The sequence below is a fragment of the Mastigoproctus giganteus genome, chromosome 4 (assembly GCF_048544385.1).
Source record: "Mastigoproctus giganteus isolate SK-2022 chromosome 4, ASM4854438v1, whole genome shotgun sequence".
Classification (NCBI taxonomy): domain Eukaryota; kingdom Metazoa; phylum Arthropoda; class Arachnida; order Uropygi; family Thelyphonidae; genus Mastigoproctus; species Mastigoproctus giganteus.
Genome location: NC_143578.1, coordinates 102,789,078 through 102,816,960, shown reverse-complemented (window position 1 = coordinate 102,816,960; position 27,883 = coordinate 102,789,078). Strand labels below are relative to the sequence as shown.

The window sequence follows — 27,883 nt, the reverse complement described above, 5'->3', positions numbered from 1 at the left end:
AGAACAGTTTAGATGAAAATAATGCAGCATTTTTCATATATGAAATGGAAGAACTGCAAAGTAAGCTGCCAGGTACAACATGAATTTGAAGAAAACACTAAAAAGAAAAGTGTATTCCCAGCATTTTTTTTTTTTTTGAAAAATAAAAATAAAAACATTTTAGAAAAACTTAAGAGCATAAATCACAGAAAATATGATGCTGTTACTGTGCAGTAGACAAACAAAACCATACAGATCACTGACAGAGTAGTCCTCACTTGTCATTTAACAGAACTCAACTGAAATCCAAATCCAATGTCACATCTGTTGTGAAGGTATATTCAAGGGGAAAAACTTTTTTTTATATGTATTTACAGTCATTCTAACAATGAAAATTTGAATTTTTATTCTTGAAACATGGTATTTTTAAGTGTTAGTATCAGTTTCAGCATTATGTCATTAAAAACTTTAAAGTGTCATTAATTTTTTGAAGCATGATGCTGTGCAAAAGGGACAGAAATGAAAACAATTTAAATTTTGAAAAGGATGTATAGCCCATATGAGACAATGTGCACTCCAGCTACTAACACAGTATTATTCAGTTTTTTACAAGTTAAACTAGCAATTTTCTGTATGAATAGACCACAAACGAAAACTTAGGAGAATGCCAGTCAAGCTCACACACCTGTTAGAAAAGAAAATATGCTTTCATTGCAATCATGGGACATTGTGTATAGCACCATCTTTTCTCTTTTTGTTGGGGGGGGGGGGTTATGATCTGGCAGGGTTAGTGATTGAGGTGAAGAAGCCTATCATATAACTGTGCCAGCAAACTTTTATAAGTATAGTAGAATGTTGAAAATCTGATAAAGCCAGCATTTATTTTTCATGCTGATGCCATAAAATAATTACAGTAAGTGCTGGTTATTGTGATCATGTTTGCAAATTGAATTTTGATTCTAATAAATGCAATTCTAATAAACAAAAATTGGAGGAATATTATCCAGAGGCTATAAAAATGAAGATATAAAGCACGAATTTACACTTTTACCTTACCATTAACATTATTAAATATGTGAAAATCAAGAAACAAACTGAATGCTGTCCAACTCAACTACTCTTGCTGAAAAGAAATGAAGTTCAATAATTGTGCAGCAAAAAATAAGTAATCATTTTTGTTAAAGGCCTATGATGCAAGAAAACAATCTTGTATAGCATCATAAAAAAAAAAAAATCACATTTCACACATCCCTTTACATTTGTCATTGTGGCTGAAAATTCCTTTTTTTTTTTTTTTTATTGCTACCTATGGATAAAAGTACAACCTACCTGTTTTTATTTCTAAATTTTTTCTAGTCTTCAGAACAGTATTTTTGAAAAGTTCGAAAATCCAAATGCCTGGTCCCAATTAGTTCGAATTATGCATTTTTTCAAACCAGTTAATTGTTATTGTTTGATTCAACCATGTATCAACAAGACAGTAAAAATAAAAGATTCATACACAGTAATAAAAGCTTTTATTAGTTCTATTTGTACACTTGTGCCAGAATGGATTCACTACAGCATCTTTTAAGATGGTCACGACAGCGCACCCATGGAATAAAATACATATGCAGGAAAATGGGGAAAATGTGACAAACACGAAGTGTAACAATTAAATTGTATATACAACAGAGTGCATTTTCTTATGATAAAACCAAATCACCTTGTCTGTAGTTATTTGACCAGAGGTCGGGTTTTACTATCTTCTTCACAAGCTTGTTCCCTGTACTTCTTCACCTCAGCCATGTAGCGTGACCAAGCATCTGTAGGTGGCTTCTCTGGCTAAAATTTAAATTCACGGATCGTAAAATTTCACTTGTTTTTAAATAATTGCATCATTATTTATTTCTTTAACAGTTTATACTACAGTAATCCACTGCTAGTTTTACAAATGCTTTCAAAATATTTTTGACTTCCTACAGCACACAAGTATCCACAGAATTCAATACGCAGTGTTTTTATTAAGAACATTTTCAAGGAATGTTTCAGAATTGAATAATGCCTATTTTCACATAAAACACAATTCTCCTGCTTGGTAGAAGACAGCTTAATATATAATTAAAACATGACTAAAAAAACTGTGCACCCAAGTATCCTGTTTTTTTTTTTTTTTGTGCATTCAGGCATCAGTTAACTTGTCACTGTAAAATGCCCTCATACTGATTTTTATTAATTTACATTATACCTTTTGTAGGAGCAGGAGTGTAATAGCAAACACAATTTTGAGTAGACTGGGGTTTAAGCCCGCCTGCAAAATACAGTTGATTTACCAACCCACACTTGGAGCAGGGTGACAAATCCTGCAATAGATTGACAATGGCTGCAAATTTATTTTTTTTTATTCTACTTTTTATATTATTTATGTAATTATAGTTTTAACATAATTAAAAAGTTTATGAAAACAATATGAAGCACATCTGTAAATAATAATAATAAAAAAGGTCCAGTAGTCCAAACTTATTTTCTAGGTGTAACTAGGACTAATTGAAGAAAGCAAGCAGAAAGATGTTTTACTGAACACCACTGCCACACAAGCAGGATAAATTACTTAGTCTTACAAAGTAAAACACAATTTGGAAATTAAAATGTTTACTTTCAAATATATATCATGAATGGATGAAAAAAGATTTCTGCATAACTGATCCTCCACTAGAGTGAAATTATGTAATCCCACGTGAAACCAACGTTACAAAATATAAAGCCAGCCAGGTGGGTAAAGTGCCTGCCTGGCAACCCAAAGGTCAAGGGTTTGAATCCCGCCTCAGGCTTGGATCAGAGTAAAATGCAACAACTTTGGGAGGTGCATTATAGCCACAGAAGCCAATGCACCAACAACTAACAAAAAAATATATATATATATATATAAAAACATTATGACCCTTAATCCACACCTGTTCTGGACAAAATGTAAATGAAAGATAGGATATCTTTTATCTTATTAAATTGTTTTTTAACCCAAAAAGACTACTGGAACCTACATCACGGGACTGCTTCATTCAGGTATACTCACTTGTGTGATATAAAGTAGGTGGGCAAGTATATAGGGATGCAGTATATGTTTACAAATCACAGTGTGAGAATGAGCATGAAGAGATTTTACTTTGAAAGTGGAATGTTAGTTGGTTCCTTATATGCTGGTATAAAGATTTCAGGTGTACTGAGATTGGTGCAATAACCAAATAACATTCAGCCAACAGGACGTGTAAGGTAACAAAGGATATAGTTAGTCAAATAACAACCTGTGGTAACCAAAGAGGCATTTCAGAATGCAAAATGTAAACTCTGTCACCAATGGGGTATTTCCAGCCGAAAACTGAACTCTGTTCAATTTCTGTAAGCAAAAAAAAAAAAAAAAAATGCAGTAACAGTGACATTGGAGAAATGCTGCTATTAAAAATACATTCAATGTATTTGAAATGATGTAGTGTCACACAGATACAAGGAATGCAGAATTGGAATTTGGGGAGTATACTGTGTGCAGAAAGGGAGGAGGGGTTATTCTGGTAGTTAGGAAACACAAAATCTACAGCAGTACACCCAGTTGACATGGGTGGCCAGTGAAACATTGAGTCAGTTTGGTGTGACATAAGCACCAGGAAAGCAAAAATCAGAGTAGGAGTGTGTATAGGCCTAATGACTGATGAGTATAATGGACAACTGTACAGGGAAATAGAGTGGATGAGTAAATGAGAATGTCTCAATGGGGGATTTTCACTTCCCAGATATTGACTGGAACTTGGTCACTCACATGCCAGCAAGACTTTTGTGGATTTATTGGTGGATTGTTTTCTACGGCAACATGTTCGAGGGGCAACCAGAGGGAGTAATACTCATGGTCTGAGTACGTATAAGCAGTGATTATTCATGCATTAAGAATTTGCCGATAAAGGAACCACTAAGTGACAGAGATCACAGTGTACTGATGTGGGATTTATTTAAAGATGTAACTACCATCAAGTGAGGTTTTTTTTTTTTTTTTATAAAGGTGAAATTTTCATAATGGTCTCAGTTTTTAAATTTTCTACAGTGGGACCAACTGATGATGTTACCAACAGCAAATTCAAAGTGGGACGCATTCAAGGAATTGAAACTTGTAAGCTACTAGGCTTTTCATACTAACTAAGAAATACTGTTCAATGTTTAAGCCTAAATGGCTATCAGATGAGAACTAATGAGACTCGTGGCAGAGAAGACTATGGTATATATAAGCTATTCTGTAATCAAGTCACAAATGAGGTTATGCAAGCAAATGCTGATTTACCACCAGGGGCAAAGGAAAGGGTTTTTGCTTCCGTAAAAGTGAGTACAGTGGTCTCAGACAGTTTTTAAATTTTGTACAGTGGGATCAACTGACAATGCTACCAACAGTAAATTCTAAGTGGGAAGCATTCAAGGAATTAATTGTGGATGCTACTAAAAGTTTCATACCTATTAAGAAATATTGTTCAAGGTTTAGGCCTAAATGGTTATCTAATGAACTAATGAGACTCGTAATAGAGAAGAAAAATGCATGGGATACATATAAATTATCAAGCAACTCAGAAGCCTATGGCAGATATAAGCTAGTCTGTAATCAGGTCACAAAGGAGGTTAGGCAGGGGAAGGCAGATTACGAGAAATCTTTGGCAAAAGATGCTAAGAAAAACAGAGGATTCCTTTACTTATATAAACTCTAAAAGGAAGGGGATGAATCTGATGGGTCCACTTGATATCGATGGTTTGACTGTATCTACATTCACACATGAGGAGTTATTAAGGTTTGAAAATGGCAGAAGGTTATCAAATTGTAGCAGGGTGCTTAATGATTTTGTAATAACTGAGAGCAAAGTGGAGGAGAAATTGTTGAAGTTAAACATAAGAAAGGCACCTGGGGTGGATGGGATCTATCCAGTTATATTAAAGGAGGCAGCAAAGCAACTAAGCAAACCCTTAGCCATAATTATGAGAGCATCCTTGGACTCAGGGCAGGTCCTCACAGACTGGAGATGTGCAAATGTATCCCCAATTCACAAAGGGGGATTGAAGGGTGACACGAGTAATTACAGACCAGTTAGTTTAACTTCTGTTCCAGGTAAAATAATGGAGTCACTGGTTAAAGATGCATTGCTGGATCATCTAGAAAAGACTGCAGCAATAATTCAGAGACAGCATGGGTTTGTTAAGGGAAAGTCTTGTCTGACAAATCTGATAGGATATTATGATGTGGTTACAAAGGAACTGGATGCAAAAATTAATTTTGATCTCATATATTTGGATTTCAAGAAAGCTTTTGACACTGTTGCACATGGAAGACTATTGTACAAATTGTAGCAGAATGGTATTAAGGGTAAGTTGCTACAATGGATAAAAGGATGGTTGAGTGGGAGAAGACAGAGGGTAGTAATTAATGGGTGCTGCTCTTCGTGGACTAATTTTATTAGTGGAGTCCCACAGGGTTCGGTGTTGGGTCCTCTGTTGTTTTGTATATTTATCAATGATATTGATGAAGGTTTATCAGGCTTAGTGTTGAAGTTTGCAGATGATACAAAGGTTGGCAGGGTTGTTAATGACAGTAATGGCAGTGTGCTACTGCAACAGGATCTAGATAATTTGGGCAGATGGGCTAAGAAGTGGCAACTGAAGTTTAATCTTGACAAATGCAAAGTACTGCATATGGGTAGAAGTAACCCCGGAGAAACGTACCAACTGTATGGTTCTACACTTAAGGTAGTAGAAAATGAAAAAGACCTGGGAGTAATTGTGCAGTCAGATATGAAGTTTTCTGAGCAATGCAGACAGGCTGCCAGGGCAGGTCATGGGGTTTTGTCAATGATATATAGGAATTTTTCTAGCAGGGAAAAGAAGGTGATTGTCCCTCTGTTTAAAGCAATGGTCAGGCCATTGCCTTGAGGCCTCCAGACCTGTACGCAGTACAGGTCTGGAGGCCTCATTTTAGGAAGGATAGATTTTCTTGAGCATGTACAGAGAAGGGCAACAAGATTGGTGAGGGGAATGAAGGGATCCTCTTACCAAGAGAGGCTTAAGTTCTGCAGTGGCTGGAGACTAGGCACCTGCATAGTGATCTGATCAAGGCACATAAGGCCTTGAATGGATTGAGCACGCCGAATTCTGGTGGGATCCTTCCCCTTGTTCAGATTACGAACCTAAGGGGGCATAAATTTGAATTAGGAAAAGACAGATGTAGAATAGATGTGTGGAAATTTGCCTTTAGCTAGCGGGTAGTTAATTGCTGGAACAAACTTCCATCTGTTGTTGTGGAAGTTGATAGGTTAAATAAATTTAAGGACGAACTGGACAGGCATTTGGAGGGAATGGTGTGTTTTTTTTGGCTGATGCTGCATAAGCTCATATACAGTCAGTCCTTGTATAGCACGATAGTTGTGTTCCAAGAAAACCTAGTGCAATGCAAAATCGTGCAATATAAACAACAGGCCCTATGGGAAAAACAGGGTTAGGTGCCGACCACCCAAGATTGAACACACATTTGTAACCAAAACATTACCAAACACAATAAATAATCGTAATAAAATACTTACGTATTTTATTACGATTATTTATTATTATACGTAATGTAATACGTAAGCATTTTCATTACTTAAGTATTTTATTACGACTATTACGTAATTAAATAATGCTAATGCTTTTGCTTCTATCATAAGCAAACTTTTTTGCTTGATTTTCTATCCAAACAGATGACAGCGTTTCATCACTTCCAATTCTTTGTGTCTTAATCTAATGGATTTTAATTACACTTTGAGTTGTTTCTGCTATGAAAGTTGTTTATATTTTCTCTGCATTCTTTGTAATTCTCGGTGTTGAATCATTTAGGTCTGTAGCATGTGCAATATCACATGTCTTTCATTTTGCTCAAAGCGTTTCATAATTTCATATTTTTTCTCTATCGACAGAGGCGGACTGGCCATTAGCCTTACCGGGGAAACCCCGGTGGGCGGATGCCGGTGTGATTTTGGCCATAAACCATGTGAGGCCACTATAAATTTTCACAGGTAAGAATTTTTGACCCGGTCTGCCTCTGTTTATCGATATTGCATTTCTTTTTCTCTCTGAATCTGCAGTGTCTTCAACAGGACGCTTCCTTTTCACACCTTTTAAGTATTTTACTCATTTTTAGGGAATAAAGCACAATTACAAACGAGGTGGCATGCTTGATACACAGAAACAAAGCTGCGCGCGTGTAGCAACTGAATAAACAACACCGTAAAGGCAGAGATACACTATTAACACCTCACATTTTACTAAAGCACATTTCTAGGGGTTACTACCATAAAACAATAAAAACAATTTCCAGTTGCGTTTCTGCTAGTGGAATTTGTTATAAACTGGTAGTAAACTCGATCAAATTGCATTTGCGATTATACCGATAGCTGGAATTGTGTTGGTTTTTACGTTATTATGGTGAAATGTGTTTCCCTTTCACTGATATAAAAAACAAATGCATTTTCAGAATCTCCTCTTCATTCCTATTGTGTTGCGTTCAGTTGGGGTGATTTTGCGTCCGACTGCCATTTCTTGTAAACACAAAGGCGAATCGTGCATAAGCGAATTCGGTTCGTGTTATATAAGATATCGTTCCCATATTTATAAATCGTGTATGATCGAATTCGTGTAGTGTAAACACGTGTTATACGAGGACTGACTGTACTTGCTTTCTTGCATCACATGCCACTACTACTACTACGAGAAATCCTTGGCAAAGAATGCAAAGAACAACAACAAAAACTTTACATAAGTAAACTTTAGAAGGAAGAAGATGAATCAGATTAGTTCACTGATATTGATGGTTTGGCTGTTGATGATCCTGTTCAAGTAGCTGATAAACTGAATGAGTAGTTTGCATCTACATTGCACATATGAGGAATTTTGTAGAGAAGTGGAGGGCAGAAGTTTATCAAAAATTTGGGAGCTATATGATTTTTTAATAACTGAGAGGAAAGGAGAGGAGAAATTGTTGAAGTTAAACATAAGAAAGGCACCTGGGGTGGATGGGATCTACCCAGTTATGTTAAAGGCAGCAGCAAAGGAAGTAAGAAAACCCCTAACCATAATTACGAGAGCATCCTTGGATTCAGCGGAGGTCCCCACGGACTGGAGAAGTATAAATGTATCTCCATTTCACAAAGTAGGATCAAAGGGTGACACGAATAATTAGAGCCCTGTTGGTTTAACTTATGTCTTGAGCAAAGTAACGGAATCACTGGTTAAAGAAGCAATGCAGGATCATCTAGACATGACTACAGTTATAGTTCAGACAGCATAGGTTTGTTAAGGGGAAATCTTGCCTGACAAATTTGATTGGATACTACAATGTCATCACAAAAGGAATTGGATGCAAAAAATAAATTTGATATCATATACTTGGATTTCAGTAACTTTTGGTACTTTCGCATATAAAAGCCTGCTGTACAAATTGGACAACATGGCATTAAGGTAAAGTTGCTGCTATGGATAAAAGGATGGTTGAGTGGGAGAAGACAGAGTGGTAATCAATGGGGACTAATGTTATTAGTGGAGTCCCCCAGGGTTCGGCATTGGGACCATTTGTTTTCTATATTTATCAATGATAAAAGTATAAAAGGCTTAATGTACAAGTTTGCAGATGTTACAAAGGTTGGCAGGGTTGTTAATGACATAACGATGGTACACTGCTGCAACAGGATCTGGAAAAGATGGGCTGATTGGCCACAACTAAAGTTTAACCTTGCCAAATGCAAAGTACTGCATATGGGTAGCAGTAACGTATAAGCAGTGTACATTACCACTACCCAGGGTAACGTACAAACTGTGGGGGTAGTACACACCGAGTAGTGAAGAATGAAAAAGACCTTGGCGTAACTGTGCAGTCAGATATGAAGTTTTCAGAGCAGTGCAGACATGCTGCCAGAGCAGCTCATGGGATCTAGCCAGTGATATAAAGTAACTTTGCTAATAGGGATAAGGAGGTGATTATCCATCTGTATAAGGCAATGGTCAGGCTACACTTTGAGTACTGGATACAGGTCTGAAAGTCTCATTTTAAGAAGGATATAGAGCTGTTGGAATGAGTACAGAGAAGGGCAATGAAATTGATGAGGGAGAACAAAGGAGTGCTCTTTCCAAGAAAGGCTTAAAAATTCTACAAATTGTAGTGTCTGGACACTAAGCACCTGCAAGGTGATCTGATTGAGGTGTATAAGGCTTTGAATTGTTTGAGCAAGATCAATGCTGATGGAACACATGCAATATTGCTGTCAGGACAGAGACTTTTATTCTCTTTCTTAAAAAAAATCAAGAAAGTATTGCATGAAATGTGTTCAGTATGGCAGAAGATTTAGCAAGATTATCAATCCAAGTATTCACATGTGAAGAAGTGTAACTTCTTTACATTTGCAATCCCATAATTTTGATCAAATTAAATCTCTATCTAAAGAGAAATGTAAGATGCTAATAAGACAGTTTTATATCTAGATAAAGATGCAACTGAACAACCAGGATGTAACAAAGGAGCAAACATGTATATACAAGATTTCTGTTTTGCCAACTGTTTTGGGAAGAGATCTGAAGGTTCATTAAACACCTGGATAAGAAGCAGTTTTCGGTGTTGGCCTTTTCAAATTAGAGTTTCAATTTAACTTGTTAACAACTAATCTGAGCACATTAGTGAAGGCAGTAAATGAAGCTGAAGATTTTCCAATGCTTTATTATCGTGAACAACTGTTGGCACAGGTTGGAAAACCACTATCAATCAGATAAAATGCTGAAGGCCATGTGCATTCTTGAACAGCTCCTTGCTACCAATTGTGTACCCCTTCTTTCAAAACAGAATTTCATTTCTGTTGATTAGTGTTTATGGTTAGTTTTATAAACACTAATTAACAGTTTTAATGTGTTATATGTAACAATTAAATACTAAAGTCCAACCTTATTCTTACATGACACTAATAACAAGAAACACCATAAGATAGCAACATAAAACAGCAAAACTAAAAATACCATAATGCAAGCAAAGAACATATGAAGCTGTGAACCAAGTATACAGCTCTAATAATACTCTATAGACAGTGCAATTAACACTAAGCAAAATCCCAGCTGTAATGGAATAGCCTATGGTTCACAATCAGTGTGCCAATATTGCTCAGTTATTCATTTCGTGCAGCTTTCCTTTTACAGCACACATTTATCGATCATGATTCAAGGGATACATTTTGCATTAAGGCACAAAAATTGCAGTTCATTTTGGCACAAGTTTTCATTCCAGCAGTGAATATGTTAAGAAGTTATTTTGATATTATATTTTGTGAAACACCTGGCACACTAGTTTAAGGTAAGGAAGGCGGGAGAATGGGCATAATATTTAAGGCTTACCTACGTGGTTTTTTGCCAGCAGAATAAATGTACTAATTTAGTTTGGAGTTCATTAGCAACGATGGTAAATAAATATTTAAAAATATATATATATATATATACACTGATGAGCCAAAACATTATGACCAGTGAGTCGTTATGCAAATCGAAGCAACTGCAGGTAAACTACGGCATGTGCACGGGTTGGGATACGGTTATTGTTATTTGGTTTTTTAGGAGCATTAGCAACTAAGGCCATATTGCTCCGGGATATGTGGTGGTCATTCCCTGACCTTTCCGTATTTGGTGGTGACAGGCTCGGATTTGGATTTTATTGGCGCATTAGCATCTAAGGCTATAATGTGCACGACAGGCTCGAACCCCGGTCTAATCAAGAAGCGTGTGCTACGCACTGCTGCTCCTTCCCACCTGGCTACGGAGGCGCCTTGTTGTTGCTGGGATACGGTATAAAAAACACCTGATACTGAGCTCCGTTAATCAGTGTTACTCTGGTTCTTCAGATGGGAAGGCAGCGGACTTAAGAAAGTTTGACAAAGGCCAAACTGTAATGTCTAGACGACTCGGTCAAAACATATCCGAAATGGCACGGCTGATGGGGTGCTCACGGTCAGCTGTGGTTAGTACCTACTGAAAGTGATCCAAGGAAGGAAAGCCCACGAACCGCCAGTGAGGTGTTGAACGACCACAGCTCATCGATGCTTAAGGTGAGCGAAGGCTCACCCAGATGGTATGTGGCAACAGAAAGACGACTGTGGCGCAACTCGCCAGTAATTGGAATGCTGGTGACAGGAGTAATGTGTCACAACACGCAGTACATTGAACCCTGCTGAAAATGGGGCTGCGTAATTGCAGGCCGCTCCAAGTACCCATGCTAACCATGGTTCACCAGCGACAGCGCCTACAATGGATGCGCGAGCATCGAAACTGGACCTTGACTGATTGGAAGAAGTTCATCTGGTCCAATGAATCACATTTCCTGTTGCACCATGCTGATGGTTGGGCACGTGTACGTCGTTTACCTGGGGAAGTGATGCCGCCTGGATGCACCGTGGGATGAACACAAGCCGGTGGTGGTGATGTCATGCTGGGATACCCTGAGTCCTGTCATCCGTGTGGGCACTGACATCTACCACCTACCTAAACATTGCTGACCAGGTACACCCTTTCATGGCAATGGTCTTCCCTTCTGGTGGTGCCTTTTTTCAGCAGGATAATGCGACATGCCACACCGCCCGCCCAGATTGTTCTAGACTGGTTCGCGGAACATGAGGAAGACCTCCAGGTATTCCCTGGCCTCCAAATTCCACAGACATTAATCCCATTGAGAATCGGTAGTTGTGTTGGAACAGCAACTCTGATCTGCGGTGTCTCAACCACGGACCTTACAGGAGTTAAAGGATCTGCTGGTTACGTGTTGGTACCAGATACCACAAGACACATTTAGAAATCTTGTAGTGTTCATGCCTCACTGGGTGCGAGTTGTTTTGGCTCATCGGTGTATATATATATACAGTGCATTTCAGAATAACTGCACCTTTGGGGATTCAAAGTGCTGTTACTTTGATTTTTTCGTTATCTAGAAAGTTTTATTTTTAATATATTTAATGGAGAAATAATGAAGCCATATAAGAAATAGAGAGAGTAAGAATGCAGTTTTATTAACTGCACATAAAAAACAAACACGTTTACGATCCAATGTTATATTCTGCCATTAATACAATCCTGCTTACGTCCTGTTCTGTTTTCTTATCTCAAGTTAGTCTGCGCTGTAGCACAGCAGTATAGTCACCGCTATCCCCACACCGGGTGGAAAAGGTCCGGGATCGAATCGGCTCGATGATGCGAGGGATTTTTATGGGCTTTTTTCACTCTGTGGGTGGGTGAGTGAGTCAGTCTCAGGAGTAGACAGCAATGTTTTCCCCTCAGAAATTGAGGGTTTTCATCCAGCAAAACAGGCAAATCAACTAGACAATACACTCAATTTACAGACGCAATACACATGGTTATATGATATAACTTTAAGGGTGACCCTAATGTAATAGTTTGGATTATATCAAGTTTGTCACCAAGCTTTAAAGTTATTATTTTCTTCTTTGTATGAGGTTTATTTACTTTAGGAGCTATAGTATGGGTTTTTAATTTAAAATAAATGTAAAACAGCAGTATAATCTGCGATATCAGTACAGAATTCACTTTTAAAATGACGGACGTAAACCTATACAGTAACTATGTGACTTGTCGTTTTCTTTATTCAGCACTGAATGTAAACAACCAATCTCAATGTGCCGTCAGTGCGAATGTTCCATCATTTCGGGTGCCGTTATTTCAACAGTTTATTGTATATATAAAAATTGTAAAAGGCGATAAAATATTACAGTGACCCATGAAAAATGGTCACTGCATCAAGAATGGATTTGTAAGCTACAGAATAGAAAATTGTCAAAAATGGTGTAAGAGTATATTAAATATTAAAAGTATATGTAATAAAAGGGTACATTTTAAATAGATCTAGACAAGTTAATTCTAAATAGTTTAAAAACAGTTGACACATGGCCATTGTCAGATGGCCAAAAGCAGTAAAACACATATTCATGTCTAAAATGTGGACATTAAGTTAAAATATGTTTAATGGTAAAAATGGTGTCACAGTTCTCATACACAAGAGAGTCATCTGCCCTCAGCAGAAAATAATAAGAGGCTATGTCCTATGTGGAAGCAAGCAAGAACTTCCTCTATTTATAGAGAATATAACCTGCTGAACTCCAGAAAGGACAGGATGAGATTAAATCTCATCACCGATGAAGCCAGTAATGCACATAAAGAATCTGTATACACCATACATCTTTGATAAGTATTACTTTTAATGTGGTCCAAGACTAGCTCTATAGCATACAACTCTGTGATGTATACACTGCATTTTTAGGGCATCTAGGAAGACTCCAGCAGATTCCACAGATGATTTTCATTTGGAAAAGCAGTTCTTTGATAAAATGGATGACATCGATATGCTCACCAATAACCTGATCAACTGTATCCACTCAGTCATAGCTGACACTGTTCCTCAATCCCATCTGACCACATGCTCTATCTACCTGCACTGGTATAACAGCGAACTAATACATAAAATTAAATCCAAAGAATTCTATAGAAACGAGTATAAGCAATCAGGTGACAGTCAATATTATGAAATACTCAGCCAACTCTGCAAAGAAGAGAAAACACTCATATTAAAATGTCATTAAAAAATTTTACAATATGTATACAGAGTCAGTTCAAGATAGTCTGCTTACTCACAGAGATATCAAACCATTCTGGAATTTCATGAAGCACAAGAATATAACCAGTAGAAAGTTACAACTCCATAATGCAGATGGAATTCTCTTATAGGACGAATTCAGTATTGCTCAAGAGTTTGTCAAACAAATGATACATCGAGACCTGCCTCATTTCCTGACTTCACACCTGTTAAAGATATCCTTATGAGAAATGACTATACTAGGGGTCCAGATGACATTCCAGGCTTATTTTGGAAAATGACTGTCACTACCTGAAAACACTGTGGATCTTCAACTTGTCTCTCAGGCTGGGGAAGTATCCTAAGCACTTTAAGTAGGTCAATGGTCCTTGAGGTTGTCACAGACAGTCTCTCAGATATGCCAGACAAGCTGTACTTGCTCGGAGTCTAAAACGCTGATGGAACTGATATTCGGGTGACACTCAAAGTCAACTAGACCCAATTTCGGCAAAGTCTGGACGGTCTGCGACAGCCAAATCCTCTGCTTGCACCTTCACGATGGTGGGACTGTTAGTAATCCTGGGTATAACCTCCATGCACAAGTACATGGTAGGTGACCACCCAGGTGTGAACCAACGTAAGCAGGGGTCAAGGTGTGGTGCCCACACCACATGGAGGAATGTCACCCCTCTGTGTTACCAGGCAGTACTAGGTGGTAGATGACTCTCATCAACCGGTGAAATACCACCACTTTGCTTATTGGACGCTTGAAGTGGAGGAACCCATGTTTAGTCTCTAGAGCTAAGTTCCGGTCAACCCGTCCCTATCTCTTCCATGACTTTTGAGGTTATGATGAACGTTGTGGCGAGATTCAATATTCCTTACATTTCGAAGGTACAGCTCTAAAATGGTGTTCGCAGGCCGGCCACTAGTTAGTACACCGGATCAAACCTATTGATAACTCTCTAGGAGGCTTCCGGATCAGCTAGTGTATAATCTTGCTACCTCTACTCTGCCAGATAGTGACTGGAGGGAGTCCAAGTAGTGTGTAGCAGGGAGCATTGTCGAGGCCACGTTATGTCAAGGATCTGGGTATATTCTTATGTGTACGCCTTATCCAAAAATTTCATTACTTCATACAGCATGTCCCACCTACTTTTTCTTACTATTGAATACACCATGAATTGTCAAACTAATAGAGCAAGCTTATCTGTGAAAAGATCTAAACCTCCCAAGCACTTCCTAATTCATTTCACAAATATACGTGGTCTCAATTCTAATCTCAACGATGTCCATTTCCACTTGCAGTCTGAAAAACCCCATGTACTTTTTCTGACAGAATCTCAGTTATCGGTTGATTCAACTACTACTCATCTCAGATGCCCAAATTATTCGCTGTATGATTCCTTTTGCCTGAAAGGTGGTACTTGTGCTTATGTCCGTTCTGATATTCCCTGTCAGAGACTTCGCAATTTGGAATCTCCTCTCTTTGATCTTCTCTGGCTTAAAATCTCTCTACCTCAATTGTGTCAAATTCATCTGTTGTCTCAACCATTCTCCCAAATCCACTAATCACTTGGAGCTCTTTGACTTCCTCTCTTTGCAACTAGACTTTCTCCAGTCCAACTTTCCTAACAGTGAGGTAATTTTTCTTGGTGATTTTAATGTTCACAACTCCAGCTGGCTTCCGTTTTCTAGTCACACCGACCCAGCAGGTCGAGATGCTGAGGCTTTTGCAATTACTAATGACCTAGCACAGACTGTTCATTTACCTACAAGAATACCGGACAATCCTAATCATACAGCCAATACGGTTGATCTTTTTCTCACAAACAACTCTTCTAAGTACATGGTCGAAGTGAGAGGTCCTTTAGGCACTTCAGATCACAACTTGGTGATTGTCTCTTCTCCAATGGAACCTTTATCTCATGGCTATTCCCAACCTCGTGTTGTTTGGCATTACAAGAATGCAAAATGGGATGACCTGCGAGACTTCTTTTCTTCTTTTCCTTGGTTGGATTACTGTTTCAAAACTTCTGATGTCAACGTTTGCTCAGATTGTGTCAGTGAAATTATTCTTGCAGGAATGGAATCCTTTATCCACACTCCACTTTAAAATCTCGTCCTTTATCTAAACCTTGGTTTTCCAATAAATGTGCTAAGGCTGTTCAAGAGAAAAATGTTGCATATCGTAATTGGCTTGTTTCTAATTCTTCAGTTTCATTTCCTGCCTACACCAAAGCTCGCAACAATTGTAAAGCAGTTACTAATCAGTCCAAACTAGAGTTTGAACAGGCTAAGAGTAGAAAACTTGCTTCTTGCCCTAATGGTAGCCGAGCATTCTGGTCTCTTGCCAAAGCTACTGGCCGCAACTTTTGCCCATCTCTGCTCCCACCTCTGTCCAAACCAGATGGTTCTGTTGTCACTTCAGCCAAGGATAAAGCTGACCTGCTAGCATTCCCAATTTTTCTTCCAGCTCATGTATTAATGATCTTAGTAAAACACCTCCCACCATTCCCAACACGCTCCATTCAATGCCTCCTGTGGTCTTCCGTTAAAAGGATAACAGAAGGATTTTGATAAATCTTGATGTTAAGAAAGCTCCAGAAACGTCCTGATGGTGTTTCTCCCCTTGTTCTCAAAACCTGTGCTCCTGAACTTACTCCTATTCTTTGCTGCCTTTTTTTTTTTCACTTTCTTATTCCAAAGGTGTTTTTCCTTCTGCTTGGAAATTTGCTCATATCCAGCCAGTTCCTAAAAAGGGTGACAAATCCCTCCCATCCAATTATCGTCCCATTGCAATTACTTCTACTCTTTCTAAAGTAATGGAGAAATCAATTAACCGCCAACTCTTAAACTACCTAGAAACCTTCCGTCTGACCAACGATCGCCAGTATGGATTCCGTCAGTGTCGATCCACTGGTGATATTCTGGCTTATGTTACCCATTTATGGACTAATTCAATGGAAAGGTTTGGTGAAACACAAGTAGTTGCTCTTGACATCTCAAAGGCTTTTGATCGTGTTTGGCATAAAGGTCTTCTAAACAAGCTTCCATCTTATGGTTTGCCAACTGTTTTTAGTAATTGATTATCCAGTGTTCTCTCTGATCGCTCACTGAGGGTGATGGTAGATGGCTCTCTGTCTTCTAACTTCTCCTCTAATGCCGGTGTCCCCCAAGGTTCAGTTCTTTCCCCCACTCTTTTCCTCTCGTATATTAATGATCTTCTTCCATTGACTGGAAATCCTATCCATAGTTTTGCTGATGATAGCACATTGCATTCAACTTTCCATTTTGAGAAACCTTGTCCTGCTCAATCAATAAGCTTCAACTTCTCGAAAATCTGCTACGAATTCCTTATATGCCGATCTTCAGGTAATTCTCCAGTGGGGCAAAGACAACTTAGTTGATTTCAACCCTTCTAAAACTCAGTCTTGTCTTATATCTCGCAAAAAGGATTCTTCTGCACCTATGCTTATCTTTAGTGACACTCCGATTTCCAGGCAAAATGATATATCTCTTTTGGGGATTACCCTGACTTCTAATCTCTCTTGGCACAAGCACATTACAAATATTGCTTCCTCTGCATCTAAAAAACTTGGTTTTCTCTTTCGCTCTCGGCGTTACTTTTCTTCCAAACAGCTGCTCACTCTGTATAAATTGCAAATCCGCCCTGCCATGGAATATTGTTCCCACATCTGGGGTGGTGCCCCCAAAACCTCTCTTGATTCCATTCAGAAGAGGGCAGTTAGGTTAATTAATGATTCATCTCTAACAGTCTCTCTCCACTCGCTTTCTCATAGATGTACTGTTTCTGCTGCATGCCTCTTCTACAGATACTTCCATGAGCACTGTTCTCCTGAATTGGCTTCTATAATTCCCGCTCTATCTTTCAAAACAGTCCGAACACGTGCCGCCACCAGCCATTTACTGTCCAACTTCAAACCCACAGAACCAACTTTTCATCTTCCTCATTTATTCATTCAACTGCCGTTTTCTGGAACAACCTTCCTTCATATGTATTTCCTGAAAATTACAATCTACAGAAGTTCAAGTCAAATGTTAACAAATATCTTCTTTCATCTTCTCAACCTCCAACCCAAGCACGGTACTAAGTACTATAGGTTCTAATACATCTCGTGTTTGGGATTCACATAAAAAAAAAAAATATATATATAGTTTCTATTTTCAAAAAAGGTGATGATAAAAATGATGTAACTGATTACAGACCCATATCCTTGCAAAACAGTCTGGCTAAACTCTTTGACACAGCAGTACACAAACATCTCTTCGAATTCTTCAGGTCTTTCATCGATCAGAATCAACATGGTTTCTGCAGTGGCAAGTCAGTAGTCACAAATTTGCTTCCTTTCTAGCAACACACCTTCAAAGTTGATGTAGTCTACACAGATATATCTAAGGCATTGGATAAAGTCTTGCATTAACAACTTCTGGAAAAACTTAAGCTATATGGTATCCATGACCCTTTGCTCTCATGGCTATGCAGCTATATTACGCATCGTTCCTTGAGCATTATCATGAATCAAGCAAACTCAGACCGTTCTCCCCCCTAGGCCCTTTACTCTTCATTATTTTCGTAAATGATCTTCCTTCTTTCATCTACACCTCCAATGTTCAAGTTGCTCTCTACACAGATGATCTTAAGATCTACTCAGCAGTGAAGGAGATTACCGATTCTCAACAGTTTCAATGTGCTCTCAATAAATTCTCTCTGTGGCTATCTATGAATAGCTTGTCTGCTAACCCCTCGAAGTGCAAAGTAATCTCTTTGTCTTCCTGCGGATCTCCACAACTAATAAATACGGAGTACACTATTAACTCTGTGATCATCGAAAGGTGTGACCAAGTTAAGGACTTGGGGATTCTCTTCTCCAGCAGTGCTAAATTCGATACCAATGTCCTTAAAATCACCAGCAAAGCATTCAAAACACTGGGATTCATCAAACAGAACACTTACAAGTACAGATGTGTGGTTATCCTTTATAAAACTATTGGTCTGCCAATCCTTGAATTCAGTTCAAACATCTGGAATCCTCACACAAAGACTAACAAACAAAATTGAAGCAGTCCAAAAAAAATTTTTGTCTGTTACCTTACATACCGTAATCCTCTATTCTATCACTCAGTGTATTATGAATCGCCGTGTGATTACGTTCATCTGAGACCTCTGTGCACTTCTAGCCAAAGTAATCACTGGAACTTATGAAGCATCTGATATCCTTAGTAAAATCAACTTCAATGCTCCTTGTAGACAAGTTGGGAACCTTACACTATTTCGCCTTGACTCTGCCACCACAGACTTTATGAAGTTCAGTCCACTAAACAGAATCAGCAAATGACTCTCTCAATAACTTCTTTGACAACTCCCAATCACTGATGAACTCCATCCACAAGTTTGATTCTTCTCTTAAACTGCAAAGTGACTAGCTAATTACTGTAGTTTATTATTATTATTTGTTTTATTATTTTTCTATTCTCTAACTGATTAATTATTACTTGTTTTACTGGTAACTTAACTTAATGCAATCCTCTTTTGTACATGTGATTTTAATGTTTGAATCTATATCAATTTTTATCTTCTTCTTGGATTTCATATTATTATTATGTTTATTGTACTGATCTCAGATACTCTGTTAATGGTTACGCATTGTGTATCTTATTAATAAAAAAAAAAAAAAAAAATCAAGCTATCGGTGAAGACAGCAAGGAAATCAGAGTAAGCAGATAAATGGGCAGCATAGAATTGTTGGTAGACAGATGGTGGGTGAAGTGCTGGCTTTTATCCCATTATTAATGGAGAAATTGCACAGTGGAAAGTTAGTTTAAGAACAACAATGCTGAATTTCAGATCCAAATCATGTAGATTGTGGCTGTTAAATGTATGCACTTATATGATAAGTGTTTAATGGAGTGAGCTTTGATTAAAAGGCTTGTAATAAAATACCGAGTATAAAACATTTACACAGGCTTAAAGCGTACTGTGAAATAAAGTTAATAAAAATTGAACAAAAAAGTTTGGTTAAGGTAAAGAAAGCTGACTTGAGAAGCATGCAAAATTCGATGAAATTTACTGGTAAAAGTACTTTGTCGTAACGGCATTTGTATTGTTGCTTGCTCGGTAAACAGACGGTGGGTGTTATCGGTCTGGAGTAGAAGTTGAATCCCACTGGAGCTTGAAACCCTCCTGAAGTGGAGGGGGTAACCTGACCTTTTTTCTTTAGAAGCACGAACAGCCGACCGGGCTAGCCAGGTGGGTAAAGTGCCTGCCTGGCAATCCAAAGGTCGTGGGTTCGAATCCCGCCTCGGGCTTGGATCAAAGTACTGCAAAAACCTTGGGCAGTGCATTATGGCCACAGAAGCCGATGCGCCAACAACTACCAAAAAAAAAAAAAAAAAAAGAAGCACGAACAGAGGCATACCGGAAGTTCTGGCGTCGTAAAAAATGTTTGTAACGTAGTTTGCCATGCTTCTTGTGTGGGCTTCCTTTGCCTTTTTTTTTTTTAAATAAACAATTTATCCACTAGTCCACCAATGATTCTAAAAAAAAAGGTCGGGTTACCCCCTCCACTTCGGGAGGGTTTCAATCTCCCATGGGATTCAATTTCTACTCCTGACCGATAACACCCACTGTATGTTTACTGAGCAAGCAACAATACAAATGCCATTACGACAAAGTACTTTTACCAGTAAATTCATTGAACTTTTGCATGCTTCTCGTGTGGGCTTTCTTTACCTTTGCCAAATGTTTATTAAGACTTTTAAGTGGCAGATCTAGTGGAAGTTATATCGTGACTGTCAGTTGTTTTTTCAAGTTGTGGATCTTACAAAACAGTTAAACAGTGTTGACTGTTGAAGTGCATAAAAAATGAAAAAAAAAAAAAAAAAAAAAAAAAAAAAACCATATTTGACTCAAAAGTTGGTTAAAAATGATTGGAGAATTTAAGTATAATGTTGCTATTTCCAAAGCTTGCTAGAGCACAAAGGTATGCAGAAAAGTGGCCAGAGCTCTATTGTATAGATCAGTTGTCTATTGTTGTGGTGAGAAATATTCTTGTATATCAAAGACACAGATTTGGATGTACTTATCCTTTAGAAATTCAAGATTATAATTATTACTGCGTTGCTAAATGCTTAAGAGAAATCATACACACATTAAACAATCTGAAAGAATAACCTATGTATAAAGGAATTCAAGAGTTAAGCAGCTGATTACCTGTGGTGAAAGATAAAGGAGAAACCTCAATTTCAACAGTGTGAAATTAATGGGATTAAACAGGTTCAGCTTCATCTCTGTTAAGGCATGTTTTCTCACACGACTTTAGGAAAATAACACTTTAAAAAGAGCGAGAAAGTGTTTTTACTTGTTTACACCAACAATCCTGTCTCCTGGAGTATAGAAGTGTAATAAATAATTTTTATAAAAATAAAATTGGAGTGATTTTATAAACAAAATTCTTTTTTTAAAAAAAGTAACCATTCAAGGATATGAACAAGAAATTTCATAATTTCTCTACAGAAAGAAATGGTTAGGGTGATCAGATTTTCAGGGATGAAAACTGGGACATAATGTAATCTAAAGATGAAAAATCAGGACATTTCCAGGGACAAAGTATAAAAGACAGGATGATTCGCATTTATTTTCCTGTCTTTTGTAGGTTAGCAGAACCAATATATTTCATAAAATAATGTACATGCAAAGTTGTAACTATATTTTGTAAGTAAAATTATTAATCAGCGATCTGCAGGAAAATAGAAATCCTAATTGTGATACAATTATCATGTTTTATATAAAGTCAGCATGTACTTGTGGCTTTTGCATATCTCTCTTTTTATATCATTAGTTGAAAGACTGATATAAATAGAAAGATATGCAAAAAAAAACCTCACTAAAAATGGCCTTTATTCTACAAAAAACCTATCTGCTTATGGAATTCCAGCTGATACCTTATCCATATTCTTATTTAATTCATCATTCAGCTTATATATATACATTATACTTTTTTTTGCTATTCCACGAGAGTTTGTCTTATCACCATATGAAGCAACACATATCATCAGTTCAGACTGATTGAAATGAAAACATTTTTTAGCAAGTTTTGATAAGCATTCATTCCTTTGAATATTCCTCCTTAAAATGCATTTATGCATGGGCAGTATAATGAATGTCTAGAAAAGTCATTTATATTCTTTTCCAATTATTATAAATTGGCTCTGCTTACCATCATTATTTTAAGCGGGAAAACACACACACACACACACACACACACACACACACACACACACACACACACACACACACACACACACCAGTGCAATATATTAATTAAAGTTAGGAGAAAATTTACAGGTAACTGAATGTTACCCACCATGCTTTTACAATGCCACTCCTCATAAACAAGCTGTTAATTTAAGATCAACAATGCTTACTTTCAGGCGCCTCCGTAGCCAGGTGGGAAGGAGCAGCACTGCGTAGCACACGCTTCTTGATTAGACCGGGGTTCGAGGCCGTCACCACCAAATACGGAGGATGCGGAAAGATCAGGGAATGACCACCGCATATCCCGGAGCAATATGGCCTTAGTTGCTAATGCTCCTAAAAACCAAATAACAAACAATGCTTACTTTCAGCAGTCATTACCACAAATTGTGAGAAGAGGGATGCTAGTGAATGACCAACTGACTACTGAATTCTCCTGACCAGCAGCAATCTCAGGTGGGACCTAGCTGTAGTCCCCCCCCCATGATCAAAGCTTAATGGTCCTCAGAATATTCCTGTTTTCTTTTAGCCAGAAAGTCATTGATTGCTGGAACAAGTTGCCCTCACAGGTAATTGAGGCTGAATAAATTCAAAGGTCAAATTGGACAGTTACCTGTGTGAGGAGGGATGCATATAATTTGCATTTTCTTATCTACTTGGTGACATAAGCACCAATAATGTCTTGCGTTGTCACTAACAAGACAGCATTGTTGCTGTCTTGTTAGTGACAATAACAAGCTGTCTTGTCACTAACAAGACAGCACTCCTACAGTACATAGAAACACTAATAGCCAACAGTATCCAGTTCTATAACCACTACCAACAGCAGTGCAACACAGTACTACACCATACAATTACAATATCATGCACTTGAGAGGATCAGCACTAATTCTAATTTTGTTATTTTCCACATTCCTATAATGTGCTGTACAAGTGAAGTATTTTATAGTTATATAATGATAAATAAAGGTATATAAACTAAAATTTTAATAAGCAGTGTTATTAGAACACTTGAAGAAGACTATCAAAGCAAGTTGTAACACATGGGCTCACCATTATTTTAAAAGTAATAAAAATTCCAACTCTATATGTAATCAATAAACCATACTATAACATAGGCAAACTGTTCATCTTACCCAGTGCTGTTAGATGAAGTCAAAGAAAATATGCCTCTTATCTCATATTTATTGAATGAAACAGTACTTTTTAATCTATTACTAATCCAGTTCCATTTCTGACTTCTATTTTTTTAACAGGAGAGATCCTGTATTGAATTCTAAGTGATGCAACTGATAGTGATCCACACTTTGGACCACTAACCTAACTAATGTAATGTTTGCTGGTCTTGTACATATATGCTTACAATAACTTATAATTTGCTTATGTAAAATAATGCATTGAATAAAAAAAAATTGCTTTGGCAGCCTTTATGGCTACTATATTATATTAAAACCTTAACTTATTATCTCAACCCAGAGTTTATTTGTCTCTGTTAAGTATTGCAAGTTTAACCCTAAAAATAAAATAAAAACATTTGTAACAACTTTTGGATGTTAGCAAATAAGTACAAAATTTTTTGTGTAATATAATGTTTATCAAGCAAAGTGTCCTGTCATGATTAGTAAGCTATATTAGCTCAATCATTCAACTGCAGACAGAGCAGCACAGGACCACAGGCCACTGATGCCTTAGATTTTTTTTACCTGTTTAAAAAAAAGAAAACTGACACAAAGCTCTTCACAGTTACTTCTACCCTACTCATTATGCAAATTAGTCCTATCATGCTCACAGCAGTAATTTAACATAAAAGAGGACAGCACGATTATTTTCATTTAATTAGATGTTGACAATATCTTAACACTGCTAATGCTGTGCTAATTCCTGTACTTACATTTCTGTTATAAAATTTTAACAATCCCTCCTCCCGAGGAATTCAGTAATGGGCACAAACTAAATAATCATGCAAAATTTCATTCTAATATATGTGAACTCTATATATATTTGTATCTATCTATCTATGCTCGACTTAATATGGAAGATCGCCGCCTTGTCATTCCCATTTTCCAAAGTTGCTGGACGTGGGCATCTTCAGCTTTCAAATTTCTCTTTTCTCATGGCTGATAGTGCACCTTCCTTCCATGTTTTTCTAGGGCGTACTCACCTTCTCTTCCATTGTGGTATCCACTAATATATAATTTTAGGCCATTTCACTTACTTACTCTTTCCCCAATCCTTCCTTAGTTAATCTATATCCAAGATATTTAAAAAAGTCATCAGGTTTTAGATGTATAGACTGTGTAACTTTCAAAATCATCAGGATGTTCTGATGATTTTGAAATGATGTTGCTTAGGTATTCTTCTTTGTAAAATTGATATTGAGGCCCCATTGGTCATATGTAAGATGCAATTTTCTCACCATGTATTCTAAATCATAAGCTTCTTGTACAATGATAACCTGATCATCAGCATAATTTAGATTCCAAAGATATCTGTCATTAATTGGTACTCCCATTCCATAACAGCTTCTTTTCCATTCTTGTAAAGCACATTCCAAAAAAACATTAAACAATAAAGGTGATAGGCTACATCCTTTTCTCAGCCCCCTTTGTTGGATAGATTGGGTTAGATAAAAGTATCCCAACTTTAATATATGCCACATTGTTATCGTACAATTCCCTAATCAGTTCCACAAGCTCTAGATCAACTGACATATTTTGAAGGGCTTTCCATAATTCCTTTCTTGGAATGGAGTCATAAGCCCTTTCTAAATCGACGAAGGCAAAGAAGGTATCTTTATTCTTTGCTTTTCTTTTCTCCACCAGCTGTTGTAGAACAAACAGATTGTCTACACAAGAGTGACCTGACCTAAATCCACTTTGTTCTTCACTTATCTTATCCTTTAACTCCTCTCGTAATTTTAACTGAAGCACTTTAGAGTATAGGCTGGACATAGTGCAATTAACACTTAAGCCTCTATAGTTCCCCAGATCCAGCTTATTTCCTTTTTTATATATGGATGAATACATATATTTTTAAATATCTTATATAATGTATTTTTTTAAAAAGCAGTATCCATAATGAAATATACAATTTAACAGGAGTGCTAGGCTATGCTTCATAAAATTTTCCACTTAAAACACTTCTGGAAGCAATTACAGACAACAAACACCACATTTAAAATTATACATTTCTTCTGTTTCCTCCCCCACCTTTACCAATGAGGGATGGGAAATATGTATATAATATTTTTTCACAAAGGCAAACCACCAGTATAAGCCAACATATAGACTTGAATAAAAATGAGGAGAATTACTGATTTTATTTCCACAAGTTATATAAAAGAACAATACCAAGAAGACCGAACCTAATCTATATTAGGTCCATTCTTCAGTACCACTACACTACTTGGGACCCATTTTTAAATTATGACACTGAGATCAGAGTTTAGGAGTGTTGTAGAGTATGTTTTCTGATTTGGACAATTTATCTTATAATGAATGTTTAAAATAATCAAACCTATACTCTACTACAACTGAATCAATTCTGCAACAAATACAGCATGTGATCAAAAGATTGATTGTTTGTATTTTAAAAAAACAAACAAAAAAATAAATAAAATAGATAAATAAATATGCAAACACACAAAATTAGTTTCCTCAAGGAGGCTCATAAAGCAAGTCAGGTTCTGCTGCTATCGGTAGCATTTGTAGAGACCCTACTTCACAATCTCCTTCAATACGAGGGTTTAGTGCCAAACAACATTAACTACATCTTGCAGTAAAAGTTTTTGTAATTAACCAAGAAAAAGTCATTTGACATTTTTTTGGTTTACCAGAAACATGCTTATAGCCCAAACTAACTTGTAAAGTACTAGAGATACAGCTGAGTGATCTGATATGCATTGTTATTTGTATAAAGTAAAACTAAAGTTGTCTCAAAACGAAAATGCAATTTTGTAGTTAAGATTGTTTGACACTAAAACCCTCGAATACATTCTATGATTTCTTTTTTTCTGATTTGCTGAAATATCATAAAATCTCTGCTTTTGAATGCATAAGTCAAGTTTTCAGAAAAAGTTAAAATTACAAGAAGCTAGATCTGAATAACAGATATCTAGCCAATGCCGACCAGTTTTCAGCAGGACATTTTTCAGCTATTTTATTAATACATTTATCAATACCTGATGTACAAATGCACTGAGATATATCCTTGCTCAATTTGGCCCAGTGTAATAATTAATTTTTTCATGCTGTTGTTGCATGATCCTACTGATGTAAGGGGGGAGGGGAAATAAACTTTACCTGTGCAGACTTCCTCATATTAGTCTGAATGTGCAACGATTTTTGATAATACTGGCTGCAGTCTTCCACTGATAAAAAAAAAAAAAAAAAAAAACAGGCTCTAGAACTGCTTTCAACAGTAGAGGGATTTGGGATAACAGCAGGAAAAATACCTAGTGACTTTTTTTTTTTTAAATATAAAGAAACTAAGTGGAAAAAAAAAAAGTGATTCTCAGCTTACACGTGAATTGTTTATTATAGCAGCAGGAAGCTATAATAAAAAGAAAGCTGTTGATGCAGCCAAACCTATATCCTTATGCAGGTATCTATACTGATAAATAAACTGAAGTATCAATGGCCTGAAATGCATCCAGGGAAAAGCATCCAAACTGATTAACTGATTTCAATTTTTATTATTTTTTGACTGTAAAAACCTCCAAATTGGATTTCGTCATTAATATTTACATCCCCAGTGTATGAGTTTATGTATTTATAAATGTGAGTGTATGTAAGTAAATACACTCACATGCACACTGGTGGCTGTGCTATTGGTAGGTGTTTACATACTACCATATGCACAGCCGCCAACTTGTGCCCACACCTGTATATATCTACTGGCCAAACATGCATCGATTCATTCATAACATATATCACCCCCAGAGTCCTGAGCTGGATATCATCATTCTTCTCTATCTTGGCGATTTCCTTCTACTTCTAACACTCACACTCTCTCTCTGGGGTAACTCAGAATTTTTTTTTGGCCGGCGCAGCATAAGCCTCGGGCTTCCTTGCACCATATGGATAATAATAATAATATTGTAAAATTAACCATAACCTTCAAATGACAGTGATTTGTTGAACAAACATAACGTGTGTTGTTAAATTAAAACAGCAGTATTCCTCTATTAAAATGGATATATGTAAAAGCACAGCTTTTGAAACAAAAGGAATTACAGAATGAATAATTAGTACAATTGAGATGCACAGAGGTTGAGGCAATTAATAATTGTAATTTTGTCAGAAAAATTAAACAAGGCTTAGCACATTTCAGGTAGATATGGACATCAATGAGACTAGGACTGAGATCGTGTATATTTGAAAAATGAATTAGGTTGTTTTTAGGAGACTTTGATCTTTCACACATAAGCTTTTTTTACTATTCAAGATGCACTGGTGTAGATGAGGCAAAAAGTTTGGAGGGAACATGAACAAACTGGCAAATGATGCAAGAAAACAAGCTTATATAGCATCAGAAGAAAAAAAAAAAACCTACACAGTTCACCCATCCATGCCCTGATTAATACAACGAACAATTGTACAGAAAAATAGAGTGGGCCAGTAAATCAGATTGTCTAATAATGAGGGATTTTAGCTTCCCAGATATTGACTGGAACTTGTGGATTGGCCACTCACACACTAGCAAGACTTTTGTGGATTTATTAGATGATTGTTTTCTGCAGCAACATGTTCGAGAGGCATCCAGAGAGGGTAATACTCTGAGATCTGGTTATCAGAAGTGATCATTCGTGTATTAAGAATTTGCAGATAAAGGAACTACAAGATGGCAGTGAGCACAGTGTACTGAAGTGGGATTTACTTAAAGATATAATTACTATCAAGGGTAAAGAAAAGGGTTTTTGCTCCCATAAAGGTGACTAGAGGTCTCAGACAGTTTTTAAATTCTGTACAGTGGAACCAACTGGTGAT

At 37.0% G+C, this 27,883-nt stretch overlaps 1 protein-coding gene across 1 annotated transcript in view; it reads right to left on the bottom strand.

Moving 5' to 3' along the window:
- Positions 1–1,508: 1,508 nt before the first annotated feature.
- Positions 1,509–27,883, bottom strand: part of LOC150086956 (protein TRIR) — a 103,205-nt gene continuing 76,830 nt past the window's right edge. Inside the window, exon 3 of the mRNA XM_090371708.1 lies at positions 1,509–1,803. Within this exon, the coding sequence (XP_090227834.1) occupies positions 1,696–1,803 (108 nt within the window). The 3' untranslated portion in view covers positions 1,509–1,695. The remainder of the gene's footprint in view (positions 1,804–27,883) is intronic.